The following is a 25000-nucleotide window of genomic DNA, read 5'->3' as shown; positions in this document are numbered from 1 at the left end:
ACACATAGGCTAAGGTGAACTATTGACCATAGGGTGTTTCTAAACCTTTAATTCAATAGGGATACATTGGATGGACGTATACCTTGCATGTGCATGACTGTCAAACAACCAACTTAACTGGAAATGAAACCACAACTTTGATTATCAACCAGCACATTTACTGATTTAATCTCTTCATTCATTCCTCTAATCTGGCATGTCTTACATTCCTGACAGCTGACTCTGACCAACTGTGAGGCAGTGAACACAGTAAAACCCCATTTTGTTTTCTGAAGCAGATGTTGAAGTTTTGAGTCCACACTTGAAATGTACAGCTGTCATCTCCTGCTCTGGGTACTGGGAAAAGACCCAGTGCACAAGTGTCTTACAATGGGACACTGTGTATAGGCTACTTCATTAATAAAGGCCTTATAGAGCACAGTAACAGTTGCACCAAATTGGCATAAAGCCACAATGACAACGCAAAACACGAAAATCAGTGTGTTCTATTTAATGGCATGCATAAAACTATCATACAGAGATCATTACTGTATTTTGAAGATGCTGAAACAAAGCAGATGAGTCTAATTAACTTTTGGACAATGGTATGCTGCTTTTCAAATATACTTCTCTAAAGAGGAAGTGGCACTTTGTTCTGTGGTTACAAGACTTTTTTTTTTTTTTTTTTTTTGCCATGCTGACATACTTTTTAAATGCATCATTGATCTTGTATGATGCCTCAAGTGTTTTCAGTCTTAGTGGCCATTTTGATTTGTTTTACAGCTAGAAACATGTGCATATTTCAGTCTAGTAAACACTCTCAAAATACAGGATGTTATAAACTAATAATTGCTTAGCCTGAGGGGAATTAGGTTTTCAGCTTTCAAGAGTAACATGTTTTGAAAAGTGATCAAAGCAGGGGAGAGTGATGTAGACAAACTTTTATATATAATTCTAACCATTGTAATAACAGTATAAATAACAGTATAATCAGATGATCTTTTAGCAATCTTTGAGAAATGTGTGCTTTTTGTTATTATCAATTGTGATTTTTTTACTCACTTCTGCCTAATAGGAACCCTAAAATACGTCAACACATAAGAGTGTAGTTTCCTTTGGTGTTACTAGGGACAATGTTTTGAACACAACATATGTTTTCATTTAGTGCCCAGTAAGCCTTTTTATTTTAATGGGAGAAATTGGCAAGGGTCCCTGTATTTGATGGTGCACTGTCTGCTAGGGTAAAGAACTATGTCAATACAAAGCATCTGATATAAGCAAGTCATACCACCACCGTACATTTAGCTTAACAACGTAATTGGAGAATTGTGGTCAGTCGTGCTTTGTGGAAGAGAGGCACTAACCAACTTAAGTGCTTCTTGATAACCTCATAGTGCAGGAGTGTCAAACTCATTTTGGTCCGGTGGCTGTATCCAACCAACTTTGATCCCAAAGGGGCCGGATCAGAAAACTCATGGCATATAAACCCCAAAAATAACAATAAGTTCAAATATTTGTGCAGAGAAACGCAAATCTATTACAGAAATCTTTTTTTAATTGGTGAACTCTTTCTTTTACAAAATATTATATTATGAACAACAAATTCTATTTCAACACAATGTTTTAACATTATCTTGTATGCAAATAGGAATAAGTAAATTTTTCTTGGAAAATCCTGCACTCAGCGTCCACTTTTCTTATTTTTGACATTTTGCTGATGAGGGTGTCACAGTCAACTGTCAAAACGATCGTCCTTTAAGAGTGTTTGGAAAGAGCCAAGCGTTCTTTTGTGCTGCTCTGGTGGGAGGGGCCACGCACAGAGCCTCTGGAGACGCTGCTATGCTAAGCGATGCAGAAAATTACCAATATTTTAATAGAAAATATAATTCAAATATTTAAGTAGAAAATCAGCCGAGGGCCACATTAAAGGTCTTGGGGGGCTGGATCTGGCCCCCAGGCCGTATGTTTGACACCTGTGTCATAGTGCAAACTGTAAATGGTTATTTAATACAGTCAGATTTAGGACCATATTATCAGTGACTTAAAGTAAAAAAATGATTTAGTCCAGTTTTTGCTACTTATTACCATATATTTGCTCTGTGTTATTATAATATATTGTGATATGTGAGCAACAAATAACTTCCCTTGTAGATCAGTAAAGTTTGTCTAAGTTTTAAGTTGTTTTCATTTATCTGTCTTATAATATTAATTTAGGACTATAATATAAATACATATACAATTGCTGTATGAAACACTTATTTATTTTTATGCACCTGTTTCTCCCAGTTTACCCAGAGGAGTTTTTGCCGACCTATCACAGTATTAAAGAAGGGGCTGTAGTGGTCAAAGCAACAGAGGTGAGTTAATGTTGTGAGTATCTTTGATATTACAGGTAGTGTTATAGCGCAAAAATAACCAGAAAAACACGCATTCTGACTGTGAGTGGGGTTGTCTCTCCACATATCTGACCTGTAACTTGGTCTGGTTTGGTCTCCATGACGATAGATAGGTTTAATACCTGTGAAACCTAATACTGTGAAACATTCCATTAAATGTGTCTGAAACTTGTTGGATTTTGTTTCAATTTAAGAATTAAAAAAGACATAATCCAGTCAACAGGGATTAGTTGATGACAAATGGAATTGTAATATAAAAGTTTTATTAGATTTCACATCTTTTGCCTCAGAAGTTGATGTGTGTTAACATTAAAAACACAACTAATCAGTATAATAACAAAGTAATCTTTCCTTTACTGAATGTTTTGTAGGTCATTGAGGGAGTGATTATAGTTCTTTTATTATGATTACTAGCTGGAGGATAGCACAAACTTTATTATTATTCTACGGCAGTATTGTCAGTGTTTACCATACAGCAAGACAGTCCGGAGAATTGAAGCTAGGTGTGACAATGTTAGTCCCTCCCTCTTGTGTTGGGTCCAGACAAGGTCATCATATTTCCAACAGTAGCACTCAGGCTCTTGGTTCAATATGTATGGGACCATGGAAGAGGAGGTGTACGAGTTTCACCAGGCAGATTTATCAGCTGCTCCTTGTTTTTGTTCACAGGTTGAATTTAACGGCAAAAAAGACACACTTTTCTTTAATGATGGCGTTCGAAGGATTGACTTTATCCTGGTGTATGAAGACGAGGATAAGAAAGAGTTTGAGAAGAGGCACAACGCTGCAAGACGCAAGGTGCCCACACTCTCTCCCAACTGTTGCGCACTATGGTCATTCCCAGACATATTTGCTAATAGATGTCTTATATGTAATGGTGTGTATGTTATATTTGAGTAACACTTTGAACCTTTAATTTTTTCTAAAGTATTAATATTTTTTGATGTCAGCTCTGCTTTTCTTTTTTCATTTTTGAAAGTTGCTTGTGTCTGTAATATATTTGTATTCCTGTATAAGGGAGATTCCATTAGTTTATTTGCTGTATTGGACAGTGTATTTGATGTTCAGTTGTGATTTATTGCTAGCGACCAAACTTAAAATCATCAATCAATATGTGCAAAAGTCTTGTCTTTGATTTAGTTTGTTGTTGTTGGTAACAACATTGTTCTTAATTATTAATTTAGATCAGAATGGCTTCAGTTTTCTGACTAGCCTGTGGCTTGCATTGCAACAGCTGTAATACTAATTCATTGCATCACTTTGTGGTTACTGGTTATCCTCACTGCCAAGCACCAAACAGATTCGCAATTTGTCTGAGTCTGAGTAATACATATAAAACCATCAAAATAGTTATATATTCATTTATGCATGCAGCGCATTGAGTTTAATCTTGTGATCTCTTATATTTACTTTGCATAATTTATCAGTGACCACATCACAGTCTAATCTGTGTAACAAACGTTACAGTTTTTTCAATAATTTTAGGGCATTTTTTAAAATTTTGTTTAATTTGATCATTTGATTCAAACATGTATCTAAACAGGGCCTCAGATGGTCAAATCATCTGGAACATTTCTCATCAGTTCACACAGTTCACAGCCTCTTTTCAAACTTAAACATGACAGCAAAAAGCAAGTATTTACGAGCACCCAGAATTTATCAGCAAAGCATTTCACACTTACCCCATATTTCCTGAGTACTCTTGGTGTAAAGGTCTTGTAGTGACTAAGGTTTCTGAGCTGCACTGTCAAATGAATGAAAGAGCACAGAAAAGCACGTGGCCACAGTTTGGGAGTTTTTATGGTAACATTTGCATTTGGGGGTTTGATTTATACATTTTGAATGTGAAACTGTATTTTTGCTGGTATTCAGTTTTGTTTAGTCAACACTTGAATACATGAGGAGAGGAGTGGTCTGTAATAGGCTCGCCCTCAGTATCTCACACAAAAGTGACCAAAGCTCTATATAGTTTGTCCTGAGGGCTAGCTCCAGGTAGAGTACTGGTTACTGTTTTTGCTGTATCAAAGTGTCTGTGTCTTTTTTGGTCATTACAGTTTTTTTTGTTTTTTTTTTCAATCGCTTTGACATACTTCTGATAAATCATGCCCCAAAAGCAAGTTTTATCATCAAAACTCCGAAACTATGGTCATGTGTTTTCATGTGCTTTTTATTCATTTGACAGTGCAGCTCAGAAGTCTTAGTCTTTCTCTCAGGGACCACAGAGAATCACTGGTTTAGTGTAGTCTGACAATGGACTTCACACTTAACACAGATGCATTTGGGGTTAGAAGAGTTTCTTTTTTTTTCAATATATTGTAACATTTTTTGTTTAAAAAAAATTAAATGAAATAGAAGTACAAGTGCTGTGTGAACTGATGAGAAACTTTTAAATGGTTTGACCATCTGAGCCCCTGTTCAGATACATTTTTGAATGAAATGATCAAACTTAACCAAGTTTCAAATAATGTGCTAAAACTATTGACAGAAAAAAAAAAAAAAAAAAAAGTAAGTTAGAGCAGAAATTAATTCAGAATTTGTTAGTGAAAATCTTTTATTTTTGCTGTTGTCTTTAGAGACGGAGACAGTATTTTGAAGCCAGTCTAATGAAGATGGGGATGGAGCTGGAGGCCACACGATCTGTGAGTGAACAATTCACTGTGCTGGTTTTATATTTAGGGCTCTGTGATTATTACTGTATTAAAAATAAAATTATAACTTTGAGCATTCCTAAAATTATCTGTTGAGTTTTATTTATTTTTTTTATACAGTAGGTAAGGTTTGATTGTGCAGTCTTATCTTGTCAACAGGAAAGTCAGAATTGAAAGGCTGTGTAGGACCAAGTAAAATGTATAAATAAAAAAACACCATCAATAACAATGACATCATCACATGTGAAGTATTTAGTTGTTTGTAAAATAAAAATAGTTTTATTCCAAACAAACTGCAGCTACAACATTAGTTTTTGTTGTGTGGCTATGATTAAAGTACCATCACTTCCACTGAATGCTTTGTCTGTGTTTTGAAGGTTGTGGATGAGAAGCTGATGTTCCTTAAAATCCACATGCCCTGGGACGTCCTGTGCACATACGCTGAGGTCCTCCACATTAAACTGCCCATCCAGCCCAATGACCTGTCCTGCCGCCCATCTCTGTGGAATTATCTCTCTTGTGTCACCAAAGCATTTTACCCAGACGAAGACCTAATCAGCAAAGAGACAGAGTACTTCACTGCTCCATTTGAGAAGGCCCGTCTGGAGTACTTTTACATTAAAGACAAGGACATGTTTTTTACACCGTCCATGAGGAGCAGGATGGTAAGATTTTCAAGTCTTTTTGTGGATTGATATAGTTTGTCACACTAGTAAATGAATACTTTGACTTAAAGTTCCACTGTTTTCTACTTTTTAAAATTCAATTTATTCAGGTGTATAGATTGCAAAATGCCTTGAAAAACATGCATTCTTGCTCTGCTTTTTACATTTGACCTTCGGTTTTCCCCCATCAACTCAAAACATACACCAGGTACATCCTCCACTGATTTTAGTCCTGACTAAACTTAATAACAAAATCATGGAGATGGGTCCGCAGGCCACTGCTCCTGAGGAGATGCCCCAACAGTATTGAAAGATGGGTATAATGAAAAGGAATACAATAAAATGTACCTTAACAGGCAAAACAATAGCATTTCCATGGAGATGCCCTAATTAGAGGCCCCTCCACAGTACAAGTTACATAATGCATTATTAAGAGACAAGATAATTCAAATTGGACATTGATTAGGTTTTACTTTTGTTACAGAGTTTCTTGTCTCTACCTGTATTCACTTTATCCTTTTAATTGTTTTCTATTAACGCTGCAAGAGTAATCATAATCAAATCAAAATTGGAAGCAATAATAATTTACAAAGGTTTGAGTTACGATCTATTGCTCCTCTCTATAAACAACAAAACAGTATGTATATATGTATGTAAGACCTGCTAAGGATGTTAAGATTGTCAGGTAACAGGAATATCAAAGAGGAGGCTTATGGAAGTTTGTTTGGTCCTATACATGATCACAACCAAATACATGAGTCTCTTTTTGCGTTGTTTACACAGAAATAAATAATATGTGTTTTTTTCTTAGGCATTCTACATTCTGAGCCGTGCACCCTATGAAATACGAGGGATCGTTAAGAAGTTTGGCATCACTAAACTCTTGGACGGTGGCGTGTACAAAGCTGCTTATCCCCTACATGATGTAAGTGACATGTTTTTTCAATATTACACACAGCCACATTTAGCACATTTGTATTTCATTCTTTTGTATATTTTTGTAGTGTAGGTTTAATGTAAAGTCCACTGAAGAAGATTGTCCCAACGAGAGGTATCTTTTATTTCAAGAATGGGCTCATCCCAAAAGCTTCTACAAGATGCAGCCTCTAGACTTAATAAGGTAACTGATTGTCATTTATGGCGTGTAATTTTGCTTCATCCACTACTTACAACCATTTTTGCGGAGCTTTGGATTCAGTAACGTTGACTTGGCTAAGTTAAAATAGAGTGGGCAATCACCATAAGTCAGTAGTATGAGGTTAATAGGCTTACATTAGTTTTGTATTGTTTGATTTGGGGAAGAATGATAGAGCAAATTTCCTTATTGGAAGGACAGTGTGTTGTGTAATGGAAAAAAAATCTTTGAGGCTATTGTGATTTCAAGACTGTGTTTTTAAAATCATCAAAAGCAGGAAGCACCAGTCTAAATGACAGTGTTTTGTTCCATAGAAAATATTATGGAGAGAAGATTGGTATTTACTTCGCCTGGTTGGGATTCTACACGATAATGCTCGCTGTGGCCGCTGTGGTGGGACTCGGCTGTTTCATTTATGGATACAAGACACAAGAAACCAGCACCTGGAGGTTCACACTCAAATAAAACTGATTACTATAAAAGCTTAAAGGTACACTAAGTAACTTTTCTGCTGAAGGGTCTGCCACCTGCTGTTCCCATGGAGATGTTGTTGCTTCTCTTGCCCCACAGTATGGCTGTATTACACTTCTGTTTTATACAGCCTGTTAGATCTGTGGAGAGGTGTGTCCCTGCTCTCAGAATGAATTTGTGCTTTTAAGGTATTTAGTTAGCAATAGAAATAGTGATAAATAAAGATTAATTAAAGATGAATAAAAGCACGATAGACAGTTTTAACGCCCTACTGTGGGACATTCTAGGCAAAGGAAAAACATCTCCATGGAGATAAGCAGATGAAGGAGCTCCACCAGAAACGTTACATTGTGCACTTTTAGTTCTCACCAAATGTTCTAACTTTTGTCCTGTTTTTATTTCTGTAGTAAAGAGGTTTGTGACCCTGATATCGGAGGGCAGATTGTGATGTGTCCACAGTGTGACAAACACTGCAAATACTGGAGGTTGAACAGCACGTGTGAGGCTTCAAAGGTGAGCTACAGATTTAAACAATGTCACAGTATTTGCCTTACATGAGTATTCAAATCACTGTTAACTTCTACTCTTATCTCTCTTTATAGAAACTTTGTATATTTGACAATTTTGGAACACTAGTTTTTGCAGTTTTCATGTCTATATGGGGTGAGTTTTTGTAATCTGGCAATTTATCTTCATCTAATATTTGCAAATGCATTGTTGACTGCACACATTTGAAGGCTTTTTAAGAAGAAAGTGTACACTGTCATGTTTCCCATTTTATAATATGAGTTCCCATTTTAGAATATAACGAATATGTCAAAATATTAAATTGAAAAATAACTTAAAATCCAGTGGGCAACATATTTTAAAAAAGAGCCATTTCTGACACTGCATGTAATCAAAGTTCTTTCCAGTACCATCAGAGTAAATCTAAACAAATACATATTTAAAAAAAACATTGTTATTCAATAAAAACAGGCATATAAATTACCATCATATTACCAAGTATTAAAAATGCAGATTGAATAAAGTTTGGGCCTGGAATTTGAACTGTAGTATAGTTTGTTTTTGAACACTGCCCTAGTTGCTTTAATGCAGATTGTATTTTGCCATTTCTTCCTGACATATTTTACACATATTAAGTATTTTTTTCCTGCTCTTGTTTATTTCCTTCCTGTAGTGACCCTCTTCCTGGAGTTCTGGAAGCGTTACCAGGCGGAGCTCGAGTACGAATGGGACACGGTTGAGTTTCTGGAGCAGGAAGAGCCACCTCGCCCGGAATACGAGGCCAAATGCATCTATGAACAGAAGAACCCTATCACCGGGGTAATCAACATTTAATACATAATTAGAATAGGATAAACTTAAAGGTGCACTGCGTAACTTTTCTGAGGGTCTGCTACCTGTTTGTCTCCATGGAGATATTATTGCTTTACCTGGAATGTTCCATGGTATGACATCAAACATATCCATCTAGCATTTATTCGTTACAGGTGTTTCTATTGCTGAAAAATAGAATCATTCCTTCTGTGATTTCTGTGACTTTCCACAGATCTGAATTGTAATGTAGCATAGTGCTGTGACCTGCTTGTCTCCCGTGTGATAGACAGGATTAATCTGTCCTGTGGAACAAAGCAATAACATTTCCATGGAGACAAGCAGTTGACTCTCCACTAGAAATGTTACACAGTGCACCTTTAATGTGACATAAACAGCCAAATAAAACAGCACTTTACCTTAAGGTTGACTTATATAGAGCTTTATATATACTTGCTTCTAAATATATGTTTTTTTTGTGATTATATTGTGATCTGACCTAACCCTTGAGTGATGTTTTTCTACCCCATTTGCTACATTTTCTACTCTGTTTGAATGTTGACTTGGAAAATTCCTTTTTGGTGATACTGAAACTTACATAACTCTTGTTTACACAAGTAAGATGAGTACAATCTTTGCTTTGATACTGCACCTAGATTACTTTGTATATAACTTTTAGTTTGGTATTTTAGATTTTACAGCACCTTTCAGTATCTTGCAGTACTCTTTATAATACTCTTGGCAATATATCGATACACCAGTACCGGATATCGATACTGTATCATCACATTAAACGATACAATATATTGATATTTTGATATTTTTGCACACCCCTAAAAAAAATTGTATTGTTCATATTTAGGTAAAAGAAAGGGTGCCTTATTCAACATGTGGAAAATGCATGCGTTTATCAGTAGGAATGGGAACTGTGTTGTTCTGGGTAAGTTTTGGCAACCACAATTTGCTTCTGATTAATCTTCATTTTATTCACTAGTTTATTTCATAATTTTTAGATTATGCTGATTATCGCGTCAGTTGTTGCAATCACCATCTATCGGCTGGCTGCTTTCTTCGCCTTCTCCACCACTCTCCGCACAGAAGACCTCAAAGAGCTGGAGCCACTGAAGGAGTATGTGACGCCCCAAATGGCCACTTCTGTTACTGCATCTCTCATCAATTTTGTCGTTATAATGATCCTAAACATGCTGTATGAGCGAGTGGCCATCTGGATCACTGACTTTGGTATGTCTAAAGTTAATTATTGATCCTAAGTTTGTTGTTTTGGGCATCTTTACCAACACATTCACTATCACTCCTTCAAATAAGCTAAATCTGGTCTAGAGACAAACGATCATAATAATATTAAGGGAATTGTTTTTATCAATGACTTGTCTATTGTTTTAAAAGTGCACTATGCAGCTTTTCAGATAGATTCTCCATGGAGACATTGTAGCTTTCCTAGAATGTTCCACAGTATGCCATAAAACACACAAAAAGTAAATGACAGGTATTTTTATTGCTAAAAAAACACGCATTCTCATTGTTAGCATTGCCTCTCCTCAGGTCTAACCTCTAAATTGGCATTGTAGGCTCACTTGCTTGTTTCTTTGGAAACAATTTTTAATGTGATTGTAGAAAATTCCAGGAAAAGCAAAGACATCTCCACAGAAATGAGCAGTTGGCAAACCCTTCATCGGAAAAGTCACATAGTACAAAAAAAACCCAAAAAACATTAAATATAGTTGCAAGATATATCATTTTGGGATAAAATTTTTTAATTATTTTGTGCCACTTATTTGGGCATCCTTTCACCTTAAACAAGAAAAATATCACCTCCAGCTTTTACTTTTACTACAGTTTCCCCAATGTGGGAAAAATACTTTCCTCTTATTTTAGTTCCTGTCTATAAATGGTGCTAATTTGCCTTTATCAGTAATGTCAATCAAGTTTTTTGTAATTCTTGCACACACCCTTCTCACTTCATTCCAATGTACGTGTTGACCATAGTGCTGACTAGCATTTTATGATGTATTTAATCCATCTTACTTTTCCTTTTTTATGTTGTTTTTGTACAGAGCTTCCTCGAACCAGAACAGAATATGAGAACAGCCTGACTTTGAAGATGTTTCTCTTTCAATTTGTCAACTATTACTCCTCCTGTTTCTACATCGCATTTGCCAAAGGGAAGGCCGTGGGCTATCCTGGACAGCCTGTGTATTTACTTGGAAAATATCGGAATGAAGAGGTAAAGACCATCTATTTCAATACTTAGACACTTACTTTAGGTTCAACTCCACACTGTTGAACATTATAAGAAAGCAATAACCTCTCCATGCAAAGAAGCAACTGGTGGACCCTCCGCCACAAATATTTCAATGTGCGCCTTTGAGATATATATGTCTGTCAATGGGGTTTTGTTATGTTTAATACAATCCTGTTCTGAAATGTATGCAATTATTTTATTAGTTTAATAGTTTACACAAAATTGTAATTACATATTCCAAAATGATTCAACCATGTAACTAACATTTTGCCCTTTTACAGTGTGATCCTGGTGGTTGTCTCATTGAACTGACCACTCAGTTGTCTATCATCATGGGAGGTAAAGCTATCTGGAATAACATCCAGGAGGTCTTGTTACCGTAAGCATTAGAAACAGTTTTCTTATTTCAGACCATGTACAATGTATTTTCAGACAATACTGTAACTTTAAACGTCTCAAATGTGAAAACCTACAAGTAATATAATATTCTTCTGTCTCTGCAGTTGGCTGAAAAACCTGTATGCTCGTCACTGCAGCGGTCAGAGCATCACCTCAGATAAAGGCTGTCCTCGATGGGAACAGGACTACCACCTCCAGGCTAATTCCAAATTAGGACTTTTTTATGAGTACCTCGAAATGGGTAAAACAGTTTTTAGCTATATGTACTGTGAATTTAGTACTCCCTTGTCTCCATGGAGATATTAATGCCTTTCCTGGAATGTTGCACTTGCACAACATGGCACTAAACTCATATAGCTCCATGAAGACAAACAGGTGAAACCAATAGCCAGTTTACAGGTGAGACCTGTTAATTCACAATTTTCAGGTATTTTTGAAAATGAAAACACCTTAAACCACCTTAAACACCTTATAAACTGTGGAACATTTCAGGCAAAGCAATAATATTGTAATAATAACACTGAAGTATATAATAATATATATGAGAAAGAGGACAGACCCCCCACCAAATAAAATATGTACACCTTTAAGACACCCTCGTATTATTTATTTTGTTTATTTAAAACAAGAACAATGCACAGAAAACATTAATCAAAGAGAGGAAAAATACCCTTTGCCAGATTTAGCTACAAGCTCCTATAAATTTAAAACATAAATATAGCCTTGGCATTTCTCTAGATCAGCTTGTTCTCTGATCTCAACAGCTTTCTATCATTAAATACACTGTCTCTCCTCAGTAAACCATTTATTTTATTTATTTAGCCTTTAATTTTAACCAGGAAGCCCCTTGAAATAAGTATCCTTTTCAACTTTTTAGCAGTACTATGGGGTGAGTTGGAACTTGTCTTATATTTTATGATGTCTCTTACAGTGATCCAGTTTGGCTTTGTTACCCTGTTTGTGGCCTCCTTCCCTCTGGCTCCGGTCCTGGCTCTTGTCAATAACCTGTTTGAGATCCGAGTGGATGCCTGGAAAATCACCACTCAGTTCCGGCGCATGGTCCCAGAGAAGGCCAGCACCATCGGAGCCTGGCAGCCCATTCTCCAGGGAATCGCTATTCTCGCTGTGGCCACAAATGTGAGTGATGTGGGGTTATCGATCAGACTTAGAGTAACATAACAGTGATTCCTTCCATATGAAGTAGCAATTATAAACTTACATTTACAAATCTACAAATCTACATCAATACTAATCCAGGACTTATACAACATTGGCCAATACTCACATCATAGATTGTAGTGATGTATGTATGCTATGTATGCGATACCAGTAATGTTTGTTTTGATCCGATACCAAATAGTATGGGAAGTATTGCGTTAGTGATTCGATACATTACTGTTTTAACTTGCTGTCATTGGATTTGCTCCGCCCTGCTCTTTGAACTAATCAAAAAAGTACATTTGTGTGTAGATAAATTAAAATATGCGCAATTTATTTCTGAAATTGACTAACATTTTTAGTGTCAATATTTTTTTTGCAAAACTAGACTAAACCAGGAGTATAACCAATATAAGATGGAACTGTTCTTTAACCTGGTAGCTCACCATATGTGCATAAAGCTCTGTATAACAGAAGCTGCTCTCTCCACATTAATAGAACCTCTACTGACAACATTAGACAGATGAATGAAAATTGAATTGTCGTAATCTGATTTTCTGCTTCCCCAGGCCATGATCATTGCTTTCACGTCGGACATGATACCTCGTTTGGTGTACTACTGGTCCTTCTCTGTGTATCCTTATGGAGAAAAAGGCCGTAACACTATGGAGGGCTACATCAACAGCTCCCTGTCCATTTTCAACATCAGTGACTTCACCGAACAAAGCCGCCCTCTGAGCCCCACCAACAATATCACCACATGCAGGTAAAGCTCATCTGTTCAAAACATACATTAAATTATTGACTGTCATTTCTGAACAGTAGTTATGTACAAGTTATTTTTGATTATCTTTTTTCAATTTATGAAAATAAATAAATAAATAATTTATACTTAATAATAGTAGTGTATATTTAAAAACAAGATATTATAAGGAAACTGTACATTTCATAAAGTACTAGTAGATGTGTCATAGCTGGCTCTACATCGTTTATATGCTCTGCTTATATAACCTATAATTTACTTGTTCTCTTTTAGGTATCGAGATTTCCGGTATCCCCCTGGGCACCCTCAGGAATATGAGCACACAATTTACTATTGGCACGTGGTAGCTGCCAAAATGGCTTTTATAATTGTCGTAGAGGTAAATACATAATTATGAAATTAAAGAAACAACCCCATGAAAATGTCTGATTCCATAAGTTAAAGCTATAATTGTGTTTTTTCTCCTCAGCATATTGTTTACTTCACTAAGTTCATCTTATCCTATTTGATCCCTGATGTCCCTTACGCCGTCAAAGAACAAATGAAACGGGAGAAATACTTGACGCAGGTTATTCTCCATGAGACCAACCTCAAATTGGTGACCAAACGTTTAAAATCTCCAGAAGAAGAAATAACGGAAGGGACAATTCAAAACTTGTCGGCCGAGGAGATGGATAGTGACTGATTTTTTTAAGGTTTGTTACAATACAGAGAAATGTATGTGAATGTATATAGATTACAGAGTGATGCTGTGCACATTTGCAAAATACATAATGTATAGAATTTTGGCACTTTTTTATACAAAATCAATCAAGTTCAACATTTGTGTGTGTCTTCTCTTCAGATAATAGTGCATTGCCAAAACAGTATTCATTGTTTTTGCCCTCCACCTCTGGACCAGTCTAGACCAGCACTTCTCAAACTTTTTACACCAAGTACTGCCTAAGAACATATTCAAATCTCTGGGCACCACCAAATCAAAATCAGCTCAAAATCAGAACAATGGAGATCTAAACTAGACAACAAATGTGTACAACTGACTCTAGATTAAATAAATACAAGAACTGTAGAGAATCTTGCATACCAGAAGGACATTGTGTATACCTCAGTTTGAGAACTACTGGTCTAGAACATTATTGCAACCTGTTATGAACGATCATGGAAGTCAACTTCATCTTACTAGAATTTACTAATTTGTGTAATTAATTATGTATTTTAATTGATATTTGTAGTTTTATATAAGTGGTTCATGTGATTGTCTTTCATGCTTAATGACAATGTTAACACTCCATCTATTTAATACTGTATTAATATAGTATTTTAAGTCAATAGTAAGCTCTGATAAACTATGTCGTCACTGTTGTGTTGTGCTGAAATATTTGTCTAGCTTTCATAGTCAAAATGATGAGTTGAGATCTAAAAAGCCATATGAACAGATCAAGCTCACAAATTATGACTGAGATGCCTGTTACACCTTTTGTTTCCGCTATTGTATGGTCTTTACCTAAGGAAGTCCTTTTTCAATTTGTATATGGGCATTCTGTGTTGTTCTTTCTAAGCACCTAAATATTGACCACTATACAAAATAATGACCACTTGTTTCAGTAAACATTTTCAATTTGTATTATTCAATCACAATTTTAAAATGACAGTTATTTTTGTGGTATTATCATTTGTACAATGGTACTGTAATTGCCACTGTATTATGAAAGAATTAATGCCATATTTTTGCTGATAAAACTTTTGTATAAAAAAAACCAAAAAAAACAAACATGTGTCTTATGTGTTAATTTATATATATAAATATGAAGTAGCAAAATACACAAAAATAAATAAACAAAGACTTTGTAACAGACGTAGTTTTTACTGAGAACTGCATTTCTGGCTTTTATTTTGAAGAATTTGTGACGTCATTGATCCGCGACAGTGGCACTGCTCACGTGTGCGCTTTGCCGTGCTACATCAGCTGTGTGTTTATTTCTTCATTCATTTGACTATATTTTGTTAGATTTCTTATATAAATAGGATTCATCATGAGCTCACAGATTACTTGTGTAGGGTGGGTTAAAAGAGGCGTCGCCAAAGAAACTCCGGACAAAGTAAGCAAACTGTCAAGCTAAACGATTGTCTAACATGTCAACAACTTTATTTTAATGACAACTTGCCTATTTACAACCAGTTTTGTGCCTTTACTTTTATCTTTGCTTATTTCTGTGTGTGTGTGTGTGTGTGTGTGTTTGTTTGTTTGTTTGTTTGTTTGTTTGTGTGTTTAATATAATTATAGTTTATGGTTGATCAGGAACAATGTCTAGTATCCTAAACTTGTGTTTCAGGTTGAACTTAGTCAAGAAGAGCTGCAGCGCATCATTACTGAAACAAAGGAAGAGCTTGGGTATTTTATGTTCCAGCTAAAACCTACTGGTGTCTGTATTTTTTGAGTAATGTTTGTTTTAACTTTTAAAATAGTGAGCAAGCTCTTGTGGAGGAGGATGAAGATGAAGGAATCACTGATGACCTTAATTCAAACAGCGCCAATACAGATGAGACTGTTCAAAGTAATGAGAATGAAGGAGAGAAGGACGAGGACGATGAGTTGGCGGAGTATGGGCTGGACCAATATGATGAAGAGGATACAGGTGAGAAGTTGTAATAATCTAGAGTAGTGCATTATGCACTGTGGTATGCAAGATCCTCAGTTGGGCCACATGTTTGTCCTCCTCTGGATAATTTCATGGTTGGGATTACGTTGAAAATTGATTAGATCTGGAATAGTTCTGTTATTGTTTATTTGATCCCCACTGGCATCTGCAGTGTACATTTCCTGAAATAATTTAAAATTGTAACTTATTAATTGAAATTAATAACTATTTCCTGAAATGTAGTAAAATAATGATTTCAGGTACAACATGAAATTACATCAGTACCAGCTCACACTTCCCTTATCCATATGTTTTCAAACATTTGTTTACAATAGTGCTTTTTGAGTTGTGTTGAATTATACATTTGATTAAGATCGTGTGGTAGTGGTAATGGTCACTAAACCTTTGACATTCAGTGACATACAAACAAGATATTCTAGTCAAAGGTAAAAGAGTTGTTAAAAGAGGTTTAGTCCGCTTTTAAGATGTTGTAAAATAATTTAAGTGCATAGGATATTGCTAATTTAACATAATTATATTGCATATCACTTAATTTCTTGAAAGCAAAAGTAGTCTTGATAACTTCTTCTGGTTTCTTCTTTTTGACTGGTAAATACAGTGACCAATGACTATTTCAATATTGTATACAAGATAAAAATGCATACCCATTTTTTTATTTAATAATTTTCATTTTTCTTGTAAAGTCACAAATAATCTTGGAGACAGTCTTGCTGGTCTCACAGTGTTCTCCTCCAATGAAGAGGATCCTTACATCACCATCAAAGATACTGTAAGAATCTACACTGCTTTTTAATATTAAATCTACAGATTATTGCTTTGATTGTCTTGTTATCTGATATGACATACTAAAATATCATCATTGTTTCCTTCTCTTTATAGGATCAGTACGAGCGTGAAGATTTTGAGATAAAACCCAGTGACAATCTAATTCTTGCTGGCAAAACAGAGAAGGATTGTTGTAATTTGGAGATTTTTGGTAAAAAAAAATTGTTTAAATTCTCATTTTTATATAGTTATTATTTTGTATGTCAAATGTGTTATTATTGTTTATTTGCAGTCTACAACTCTGAGGAGGACTCTCTGTATGTGCATCATGATATCCTGTTGCCAGCCTATCCTCTTTGTGTTGAGTGGCTGGATTTTGATCCAAGTCCTGGAGAAGGACCAGGTAATGATCTCCAGTGTGTCATTTTGTTTATAATTAAAATATTTAGTTTCACCAACAACAATAAGTTCACAAGATTAATCACAGAAACAAAACCACAATTTGACTGGTCACCTCAATGCCACATTTTATATACAACCTACTAGCCCTGTAGTTTTGAACTCTACAAATATGCATCCCTATTGTTCAGTTGATTAATTTTAACTTCTTGTTTTGTTTGAAGGTAACTATGCTGCAGTGGGTAATATGACTCCTCAGATAGATGTCTGGGATCTAGATGTAGTGGACTGCTTAGAGCCAGCTTTTTCACTTGGAAGCAAAAAAGCTGCAAAGAAGAAAAAAAAAACCAAGAAGGTATACACACTCATGTACCTTCCTATGCAAAGGAATTTAATTTAATCTAAAAGGTGAATGTGTTTTTCATTGTTTTCACAAAATATATGTACCACATATTTATGTTTTGTACCAGGGGGCGACAGCACAACCTGCTGAAGGACACACTGATGCCGTGTTAGATTTGTCATGGAACAAAGTTGTAAGGTTAGTCGTTTAGATTGAGAAAATGATGTATTACCTATTTATGTTTTACACTAACTTTTTTTTTTTTTTTTTTGGCATAGAAATGTTTTGGCTAGTGGTTCAGCAGATGACACAGTTATCTTGTGGGATCTAACACAGGGGAAACCAGCTACAACACTGAGGAAACACACTGATAAGGTAATCTGTATTACAAAACATTTTGTGTCTGTGGCTGATTATTCTTAAATGTGTTCATTTCTCAAATTTCTTATAATCCTAGGTTCAAACATTAGCTTTCCATCCATTTGAAGCACAGACATTGATATCAGGATCTTATGACAAGTGAGTATTTTGAGGGTTTGTGGTCTTCTCTGTCACACAAATGAATTAATGATTCATAACTGTATGCACTCACTAGTATTAAAACATGGAGTTGTACATAACATGGCAAATGTGTGGACCCAATCCCTAAAAATGGTTCAACATGTGGATGTCTGAATGTGTCTGAACGTCAATTCAACTGATTGCTATTAACTTCAGTCTACAGCTATTTGTATTAAATAAATACATAACCATAAATATAAATGAATATTTACATGCGTATTTTTACAGGACCGCTATTCTTTATGACTGTCGTAGTCCAGATGACAGCTACAGGAGTTGGAGGTTTAGTGGTCAAGTCGAGCGACTAGTCTGGAACCACTTTTCACCTTGTAATTTTCTGGTAGGTTTTAAGTCTTATATTACCATATTTTCTGGGCTATTAGGCACACTCTTAAGCCTCCAACCCCATCAAAAAACGACTGCGCCCCCCGCAATCCACAGTGCAGTATACACGAATCCACTCGGGTGTCTCGTCATGACTTCAGCAAACTACAAAGCCGCACCACCTGCAGCGCACGCAAACATGCATTAAGCAAACAGCGACTGCTCAGTGAAACACACCCGCAGCCACACTCATCACTTCACACGGAGGAATGGAATGGAGGAACGACACAAAAAAGCTAATGCAATGTGCCACTCTGAGCCACAATTGAACAACTGAGTCACTGCGAACACGCCAACAATCCAGCGGTCCCAGACAACACCCTCCCTACGCAGCACCAAACAAAATTCCAATTGAACCATCCAACTGTTGTGTTTTGTTTGAAGTCCGGTGCGGTTTATTTGTGAAAAAAGTTCGAAAATAGACCATTTACTGACAGTGCGCCTTATAATCAAGAGACCTAATAGCCTGGAAAATACGGTATCTTATGTTTTATTATTATTTATTTAGTTAGCTTACAATGATGTCTTTCTGTTTTTATTTGTATGGTAATTGTGCGTGTTTTAGGCCAGCACTGAAGATGGGTTTGTTTATTGCCTTGATGCACGTTCAGATAAACCTGTTTTTACTCTGAGGGCACATGATGAAGAAGTGTCAGGTTTGTGAAAATGAAAACTTTCAATCAACTGCATTGCCATTTCTATTTTCTAATCTTCTGTTTTTTGCAGGTTTGGACCTCAGTAGTCAAATAAAAGGATGCTTGGTTACTGCATCAGCAGATAAACATGTTAAAATCTGGGACATTTTGGGAAACAAACCCAGTCTAGTGCACACAAGGGATATGAAGATGGTATGAGTTTCTGTATTGATAATGTGTAATATTATTTGTGTCATCATTAGCTGACTTTGTTGTTCTCTTTGGACAGGGCGTAATGTTTTGTTCATCATGCTGCCCTGATTTGCCTTTTGTCTATGCTTTTGGAGGACAAAGGGAAGGTTTAAGAGTTTGGGATATCAGTGATGTTGCTGCAGGTACAGTCAATGATGAGTTATATTGTATTAAATTAAACTTGCATTTGCTAAGTGTCTCTCTCTCTCTGTTTACAGTGAAAGAGGTGTTTGGGAGCCGGGAGCGATTGGTAGTGAACACTGGATCACAGGCAGCCAGCACTTCTGGTTCAGCAGAGATGGATGTCTCTTAAAAATGATTTACTAATAACCATTTTTATACACACAGATGTATATGAACCTGAAAAAATAAAAAGCTTTTCAGAAAGCTTGTCAAAACTACCAGGCTGGCTGGTAATCAAAATATAGCTGATAATTGAATCGAAATGAAATGTATTTGTAAAAAGACTTTATGATACCGGTATGTTGAACATGGCTCACATTATGCTAATATGGTTTGATTTTTCTTCAATATATTATTCCCCATAAATTAAACTATTATTAATTTGCATCAGGAGTAGCGTAACATAGAAAATGCTGTATTTAAATTGTTCAATAAATATTACTGATGAAAAAACTGAAAGTATTGAATGTGTGTACTAAAAATTATAAGTATGATTTATCACTGTTTTCTCGTAAGATATAGAAACATTTTATTGAATTATAAACTTTTGGTGGAACGTGATACGTTGACAGGCGTGCTACACCGGAGTCATAACACTGATGCACATCATAAACTAGCAGAGCACCGGGCATGGCTTCGGGTCATTTATGCAGGCTTCATAGCCATTTAACACGATTGTTTTGCGGTACAGCAATACGGAATGCACAAAGTAAGACGATAATTGTTGTCATTTATTCTGTTGTTTGTTCAGCAATACAAAAATACAGCAGCTTTTTCTTCTGTGACATGATGGTAGGCTATTAGCTAAGGCTAATGTCATGGTTAGCCGTGTGGAAGCATTGGTGATGGACGAGTCGATCCATAGCAAACTTCAGTTAATAATTAATTAATAAATATTTATTAAACTTGGATATTAATTTAGGTGACCATAAATCTAGTTGGCAGTGTGTTCTTTGAAGATGGCGCTATAAAGTCATGTAGACTGTTGTTTGTATTAGCCAGGCTATCGTTGGTGCAGTGAGTGACTATTTGACAAAACTATTCCTTTTATGGCCTTGATGACCCTAATGTTTTTGTTTGTCAGCAGCATGTCTGGTGGCAGTTCGACAGAAGAATACCCTCCCCCCACTTGATGATCCTAGTTATTGGTATGTCATTTCACGTTAAACTTGATTGTGAAACTGGATCTCATGTACATTTGTTGTTTACGTCTTGGTTTTAGTAACGTGCAAATTGGTGTCACTACAAATGGGAAGACAGTAGTATGCTATCACCCCACAGCTGACATTCCTTATGAGCTCACTCAGGTAAGATGGCATATCTAACAATGTTCTCATAATATTCAAATAATGTTCAAGTATTCCAAAATCACACTTTGGCACCAGATAGTATTGTACTAATATATATTATACTAAATGGCACTATGTTACTCATTTGAGCAAGTATAGATACTTGGAAAAAGTCTGAGAAATTACCATTTCCTGAATAGCTTCAGAATGATCTTAACTTTATCAGGACAAGTACTTTGTAGAACCATATAGACTAGTATATGCCCACTAGGGCCCATGGACAACTGGGGGATTACAGATATAAGGCCACATGGTAATGTAAAAGAAAACACTATAATTCAATGTTGAAAATTATATTCTATCATCTAAATTGTGTTTTTTACTATCATTGTGGTATTGGTATTGGTATTGGTATTGGTATTGGTATTGGTATTGGAATTGAGATCGAGTCTATTCCTTATTATCTAAATAGAGTTTGAAATTTTTGTATGACATTTTGGTGGGGGACTAAATCAGCACCCTAACAAGCCTAAGCCTAACAGCCAGCCTGAACATTTGTTTCCAAAGCTAGAGTCTGGTACAAACATCTTTGATTTTTAGGCATTTCTATTTTTACTTTGTCCTGATAAATAAAAACAATTAAATAATTAAAAATTAGATATCTCTTTGTTTTGTACCTGGTTTAGTCAGGGGCCAAGCCCTGGTTTTCAAGTATTTGGAGCTGTAATAAATTCACTGATTAATTTTTAGTACAATAATATAGCTTCACTTGTGATTGTACTCTCTGTAGCCCATTCAACGACCAGACCCTGTGAGTGATGTTCCAGACACACATGATCAGGTTCTAAAAGCCCATTTGAGCAAAGAGGTGCTGAAGGAGAATAAGGGGCCATCCATTGAGGAGCTGAGCAAGATGTTTTTCACTACTAAACACCGATGGTATCCAGTGGGACAGTAAGTATACAGATATTTGTTTTATCCTGTGTTTATATATGGTATACCTGTACCACTCAATATTTCTTAATTTACAAACACCAACGTTCCAGATGTTTATATTACTCCATTTAGCAAGTTTATTCCAATTGGTATTTTGAATGATGAATAGAGAAATATCATATCAGTCTTTTACTAATTAGGATTGTTTTCTTATACTTACAAAATAATAACATGTTTAGTCTTATGAAATAATGTTTTATTTATGTATCATTATTATTATTTTTATTACAGGTACCACATGAGACGCAAAAAGAAGGGTCCAAAGGACAGAGCTACATGGGCATCATAATCCAGACTTTCTTTGTATATAATAAACTGTTAAAAACTGATGCAATTGTCTTTTTAGTGAAGCTAGTAATGACGCCACGTCATGCTTTATGTAGACTACTTATGTTATATACTTAGTTAAAAACATATGTCTAAACTCTGTCTAAACTCATTATACTCTCAACTACAAAAGAAAGGTCTGCATCATTGTTTACTATATTGCACTGCTTCTTGACAGTGCCTACATATTTCTACATTTTGTACATATCTGCTTGGTACTTCCTGACTGTGGTGTACACAGATGTTCTTACATCATACACTCAAGAGGTTCAAAAACAGGAGACATTATTAGAGTTAAATTACTTTATTGTCTTTGTAGATAAAAATTTGACCCATACTTCAATGTCAGTTAATATTGGATGACTTTTGCACACTGTGGTGGGGACTAAAGATTTTAAAAATGTACAGGCCACAGGTTTTCATAAAATAAAGCCATTTACACTAATACGTCATCTGAAGCCACCGGAAGTGAGAGCTCCGGCCCCGCCCACGCAGCTCAGTCCGAATCGAGAGAAATCCACGGCTAAAAATACAACAGCTAACACAAGATGAGCGGTCTGTCGCGTAGGATTATAAAGGTACACACAACTGCACCGTGCATAGATGATCATTTACAATGTACCAGCGCACAGTACATATTGTATATAAATATACAGGCCTAAAATGGGAGAAAACGGACATGGAGCCTTGGCGGTGTTAGCCACCGCTTATCGTGCTAGTTATCACGCTAGCTCATTTTGGCAAGCGATAGGTTTGCTATTTTCTCTTAGACGAATCTGATCTATCTTTTCCTTGGTAATTTTGGTAAATTAACTGTATTTAATCGTACTTGCCATGGTTGCTTGGCCGCAGGTTGTATAGTTTATGTAGGCGTGTGTCTTCATGGCTAGCGTTATATGAATGGATGCGCTAGGCTAAAGCTAACGACAGCGAGGTGGCTATGGTTCCTGCGCCTCATGTTTGTGCAGACCTGAAAGACTTTTACCATCTGTGTGTTTGTTCTTGGTTTCATGCAATTTCGGAATCAGTTGTTTTCCAACCAAAACATGGTGATTTATAGACGTACTGCCTCTGCCCCTCCCTCGGACCAGTGTCACTGGGCCTTTGCTTCACAACAGCAGCTGCCTGTCAGGTTCAACGAGAAGTCATTTTCACTTTGAACCAGTGACAGCGTTTTCAGGTGTTTCCTTAAGCTGTCACTCTGTGAACATTGTCTCGAGCTTAAATGTTGTCCGCTGTTCTCTGCACGGGTTAATAGCCAAAGTCAAATTATACTTCCTACTTTTTGCTTTCATTTTCATTTCTTCTATGTAGGGTGATAATGTCTGCCTGTGGCACAGGTACACATATCATTTGGAAAGGAAACATGACATTTGTATTTCTTTTTTTGCTTTTATGTTTTAAGTATTTAAAAGAAATTAATGGAATCTTCACAATAACACCAAGGTCTGTGTTTTGAAAAGATCTGATCTTGGCAGGAAAATGGCACCAGCAGGCTCAGTGCGCATTAATGTTAATTTCACTTACTTTATTTTAAATATAATGGTATTTTGTTGTACCCCAGGAAACACACAGGTTGGTGCAGGAGCCTGTTCCTGGGATCTCTGCTCTTCCAGATGAAAGCAACGCACGTTACTTCCATGTGGTCATCGCGGGGCCTGCAGACTCTCCCTTTGAAGGAGGGACATTTAAACTTGAACTATTTCTTCCAGAAGAGTATCCCATGGCAGCTCCCAAAGTGCGATTCATGACCAAAATCTACCACCCCAACGTTGACAAACTGGGAAGAATATGTTTAGACATTTTGAAAGGTGACTTGTTGAATATATTTTTTGTAAAGTGATTCTACACATTTTGTTGTTGGCATTTCAGAATCATGCAATAACACACACACAACTTTTATCGTGTGAAAACATTTGATATGCTGAACATTACATTGAACTTGGTGGGCTACGGGCAGAGAGGGAGGCTGATTGACTTAAAATGAGTTAAAATTATACAATTCAAGCATTAAAGTTTTCTTCTTTTTTTTTAAACCAAATAATTTTCTTTTTTAATTCGCTAAATCTGATGTCTATATTTTTAAACACCTTAAAGAAGTATTGTAGATTTGTTTTTAATTACGATCAACCGTTGTAGCCGTGGCATTTTCACTTTTTAACCTTGCTGTCTATCTTGCAGATAAGTGGTCCCCAGCTCTTCAGATCCGTACAGTGTTGCTATCTATCCAGGCTTTGTTAAGTGCTCCCAACCCAGACGACCCTCTTGCAAATGACGTCGCAGAGGAGTGGAAAAAGAATGAGACCCGTGCCATTGAGACAGGTAGAAACTCGTTCACACTTTGCCCTCCAGAAATCTGAATACAAATGTAACAGGATAAAACTGGTTTTTACTATTTTATAGTCTGTTATGTGCTTTTTACAGTAGTTCATGTTTAACACATAGAGATACTTATATTGTCTACAGTCACTTTTAAGTAACTTTTTAGTTTTTTTTATACTGTGAAAAAAATTTTATTGACTCAATACTTTGTTGCAGGTTGAATAAAATTCCCTACATCATAAGAATATGATGGTATCATCAAAATAACACTGATGATTTGACTTTTACTTGCCCTCAGCCTAGATCTTGTGATCTCATAAGTTGCATGTCTTGCAGGCAAATGGTCCCCATGTTGGCTAGCTACGGCTCATGTTACCTTTATTTTGACTAAGCAATCTACTGTGCTGTCCTGTATTCTGAAATTTTGTGAGAGCAATAGAATGCATACTATTTTGTCTTTTTTCTTGCTTTGTTCTTTTTTATTTTAGTCTCATTTTTGCAGTAATTGAAATTCTATGTTTTTTGCAGCTCGAACATGGACCAGGCTCTATGCGGGCAAGAATGAAGTATAAGAGGGAGTGGGATTGAGGCGTTTGAATGTGATCCACACAATGTACTCCTATTCTGTCTACATTTACATTTAACGGACACAAAAAGATAAAGTTATTGAGTCCAATTCTATTTGAAAGA

At 36.0% G+C, this 25000-nt stretch overlaps 4 protein-coding genes across 5 annotated transcripts; all 4 read left to right on the top strand.

Annotated features, from left to right (window-relative positions):
- The first annotated feature begins 1963 nt into the window (after window positions 1-1963).
- On the top strand, window positions 1964-14961 carry ano6 (anoctamin 6). The gene is made up of 19 exons (XM_055163194.1): window positions 1964-2336; window positions 3045-3173; window positions 4949-5014; window positions 5401-5688; window positions 6500-6613; window positions 6693-6808; window positions 7138-7272; window positions 7702-7807; window positions 7897-7957; window positions 8475-8620; window positions 9474-9551; window positions 9625-9853; window positions 10687-10856; window positions 11156-11253; window positions 11378-11514; window positions 12205-12410; window positions 13001-13197; window positions 13468-13573; window positions 13664-14961. The coding sequence occupies exons 1-19, from the start codon at window positions 2226-2228 to the stop codon at window positions 13877-13879; spliced, it is 2709 nt and encodes a 902-aa protein (XP_055019169.1). The 5' UTR covers window positions 1964-2225; the 3' UTR covers window positions 13880-14961.
- A 140-nt stretch (window positions 14962-15101) lies between these two features.
- On the top strand, window positions 15102-19616 carry pwp1 (PWP1 homolog, endonuclein). The gene is made up of 15 exons (XM_055163195.1): window positions 15102-15293; window positions 15528-15586; window positions 15661-15830; window positions 16538-16623; window positions 16734-16830; window positions 16912-17022; window positions 17243-17373; window positions 17489-17559; window positions 17640-17736; window positions 17819-17880; window positions 18151-18262; window positions 18872-18962; window positions 19033-19154; window positions 19231-19336; window positions 19412-19616. Exons 1-15 carry the CDS (start codon window positions 15228-15230, stop codon window positions 19504-19506), a joined length of 1476 nt encoding a protein of 491 aa, XP_055019170.1. The 5' UTR covers window positions 15102-15227; the 3' UTR covers window positions 19507-19616.
- Window positions 19617-19939: 323 nt separating this feature from the next.
- On the top strand, window positions 19940-21990 carry mrpl42 (mitochondrial ribosomal protein L42). 2 transcript variants are annotated; one of them, XM_020926728.2, is made up of 5 exons: window positions 19940-20085; window positions 20464-20524; window positions 20599-20683; window positions 21456-21619; window positions 21893-21990. In XM_020926728.2, the coding sequence occupies exons 1-5, from the start codon at window positions 20007-20009 to the stop codon at window positions 21948-21950; spliced, it is 447 nt and encodes a 148-aa protein (XP_020782387.1). In that variant the 5' UTR covers window positions 19940-20006; the 3' UTR covers window positions 21951-21990. The 2 variants fall into 2 exon arrangements, with proteins under 2 accessions (XP_020782387.1, XP_020782386.1); XM_020926727.2 differs by having other exon boundaries at window positions 19951-20085; window positions 20461-20524.
- Window positions 21991-22427: 437 nt separating this feature from the next.
- ube2nb (ubiquitin-conjugating enzyme E2Nb) lies at window positions 22428-25000 on the top strand. Its single transcript, XM_020926156.2, has 4 exons — window positions 22428-22566; window positions 23553-23799; window positions 24170-24310; window positions 24839-25000. Exons 1-4 carry the CDS (start codon window positions 22537-22539, stop codon window positions 24880-24882), a joined length of 462 nt encoding a protein of 153 aa, XP_020781815.1. The 5' UTR covers window positions 22428-22536; the 3' UTR covers window positions 24883-25000.

This window comes from Boleophthalmus pectinirostris, unplaced genomic scaffold (genome assembly GCF_026225935.1).
Source record: "Boleophthalmus pectinirostris isolate CB_2022bp ecotype Guang Dong unplaced genomic scaffold, ASM2622593v1 HiC_scaffold_57, whole genome shotgun sequence".
In the NCBI taxonomy this organism is placed as follows: domain Eukaryota; kingdom Metazoa; phylum Chordata; class Actinopteri; order Gobiiformes; family Gobiidae; genus Boleophthalmus; species Boleophthalmus pectinirostris.
This window is presented reverse-complemented; position numbering and strand designations above follow the sequence as displayed.

What these genes read in the sequence shown, in the direction of transcription:
- pwp1 (XM_055163195.1), top strand. Translation starts at nt 15,228, where the DNA reads ATGAGCTCACAGATTACTTGTGTAGGGTGGGTTAAAAGAGGCGTCGCC. An exon ending in CCAAAGAAACTCCGGACAAA is followed by an intron (nt 15,294 to 15,527) that starts GTAAGCAAACTG and finishes CTTGTGTTTCAG; the next exon opens with GTTGAACTTAGTCAAGAAGA. An exon ending in ACACAAGGGATATGAAGATG is followed by an intron (nt 19,155 to 19,230) that starts GTATGAGTTTCT and finishes CTCTTTGGACAG; the next exon opens with GGCGTAATGTTTTGTTCATC.
- ano6 (XM_055163194.1), top strand. Translation starts at nt 2,226, where the DNA reads ATGAAACACTTATTTATTTTTATGCACCTGTTTCTCCCAGTTTACCCA. An exon ending in ATCCAGGAGGTCTTGTTACC is followed by an intron (nt 11,254 to 11,377) that starts GTAAGCATTAGA and finishes CTGTCTCTGCAG; the next exon opens with TTGGCTGAAAAACCTGTATG. An exon ending in TTCTCGCTGTGGCCACAAAT is followed by an intron (nt 12,411 to 13,000) that starts GTGAGTGATGTG and finishes CTGCTTCCCCAG; the next exon opens with GCCATGATCATTGCTTTCAC.
- mrpl42 (XM_020926727.2), top strand. Translation starts at nt 20,007, where the DNA reads ATGGCTTCGGGTCATTTATGCAGGCTTCATAGCCATTTAACACGATTG. An exon ending in TTCCTTATGAGCTCACTCAG is followed by an intron (nt 20,684 to 21,455) that starts GTAAGATGGCAT and finishes TACTCTCTGTAG; the next exon opens with CCCATTCAACGACCAGACCC. An exon ending in CGATGGTATCCAGTGGGACA is followed by an intron (nt 21,620 to 21,892) that starts GTAAGTATACAG and finishes TTTTTATTACAG; the next exon opens with GTACCACATGAGACGCAAAA.
- ube2nb (XM_020926156.2), top strand. Translation starts at nt 22,537, where the DNA reads ATGAGCGGTCTGTCGCGTAGGATTATAAAG. An exon ending in TGTCGCGTAGGATTATAAAG is followed by an intron (nt 22,567 to 23,552) that starts GTACACACAACT and finishes GTTGTACCCCAG; the next exon opens with GAAACACACAGGTTGGTGCA. An exon ending in GACCCGTGCCATTGAGACAG is followed by an intron (nt 24,311 to 24,838) that starts GTAGAAACTCGT and finishes TGTTTTTTGCAG; the next exon opens with CTCGAACATGGACCAGGCTC.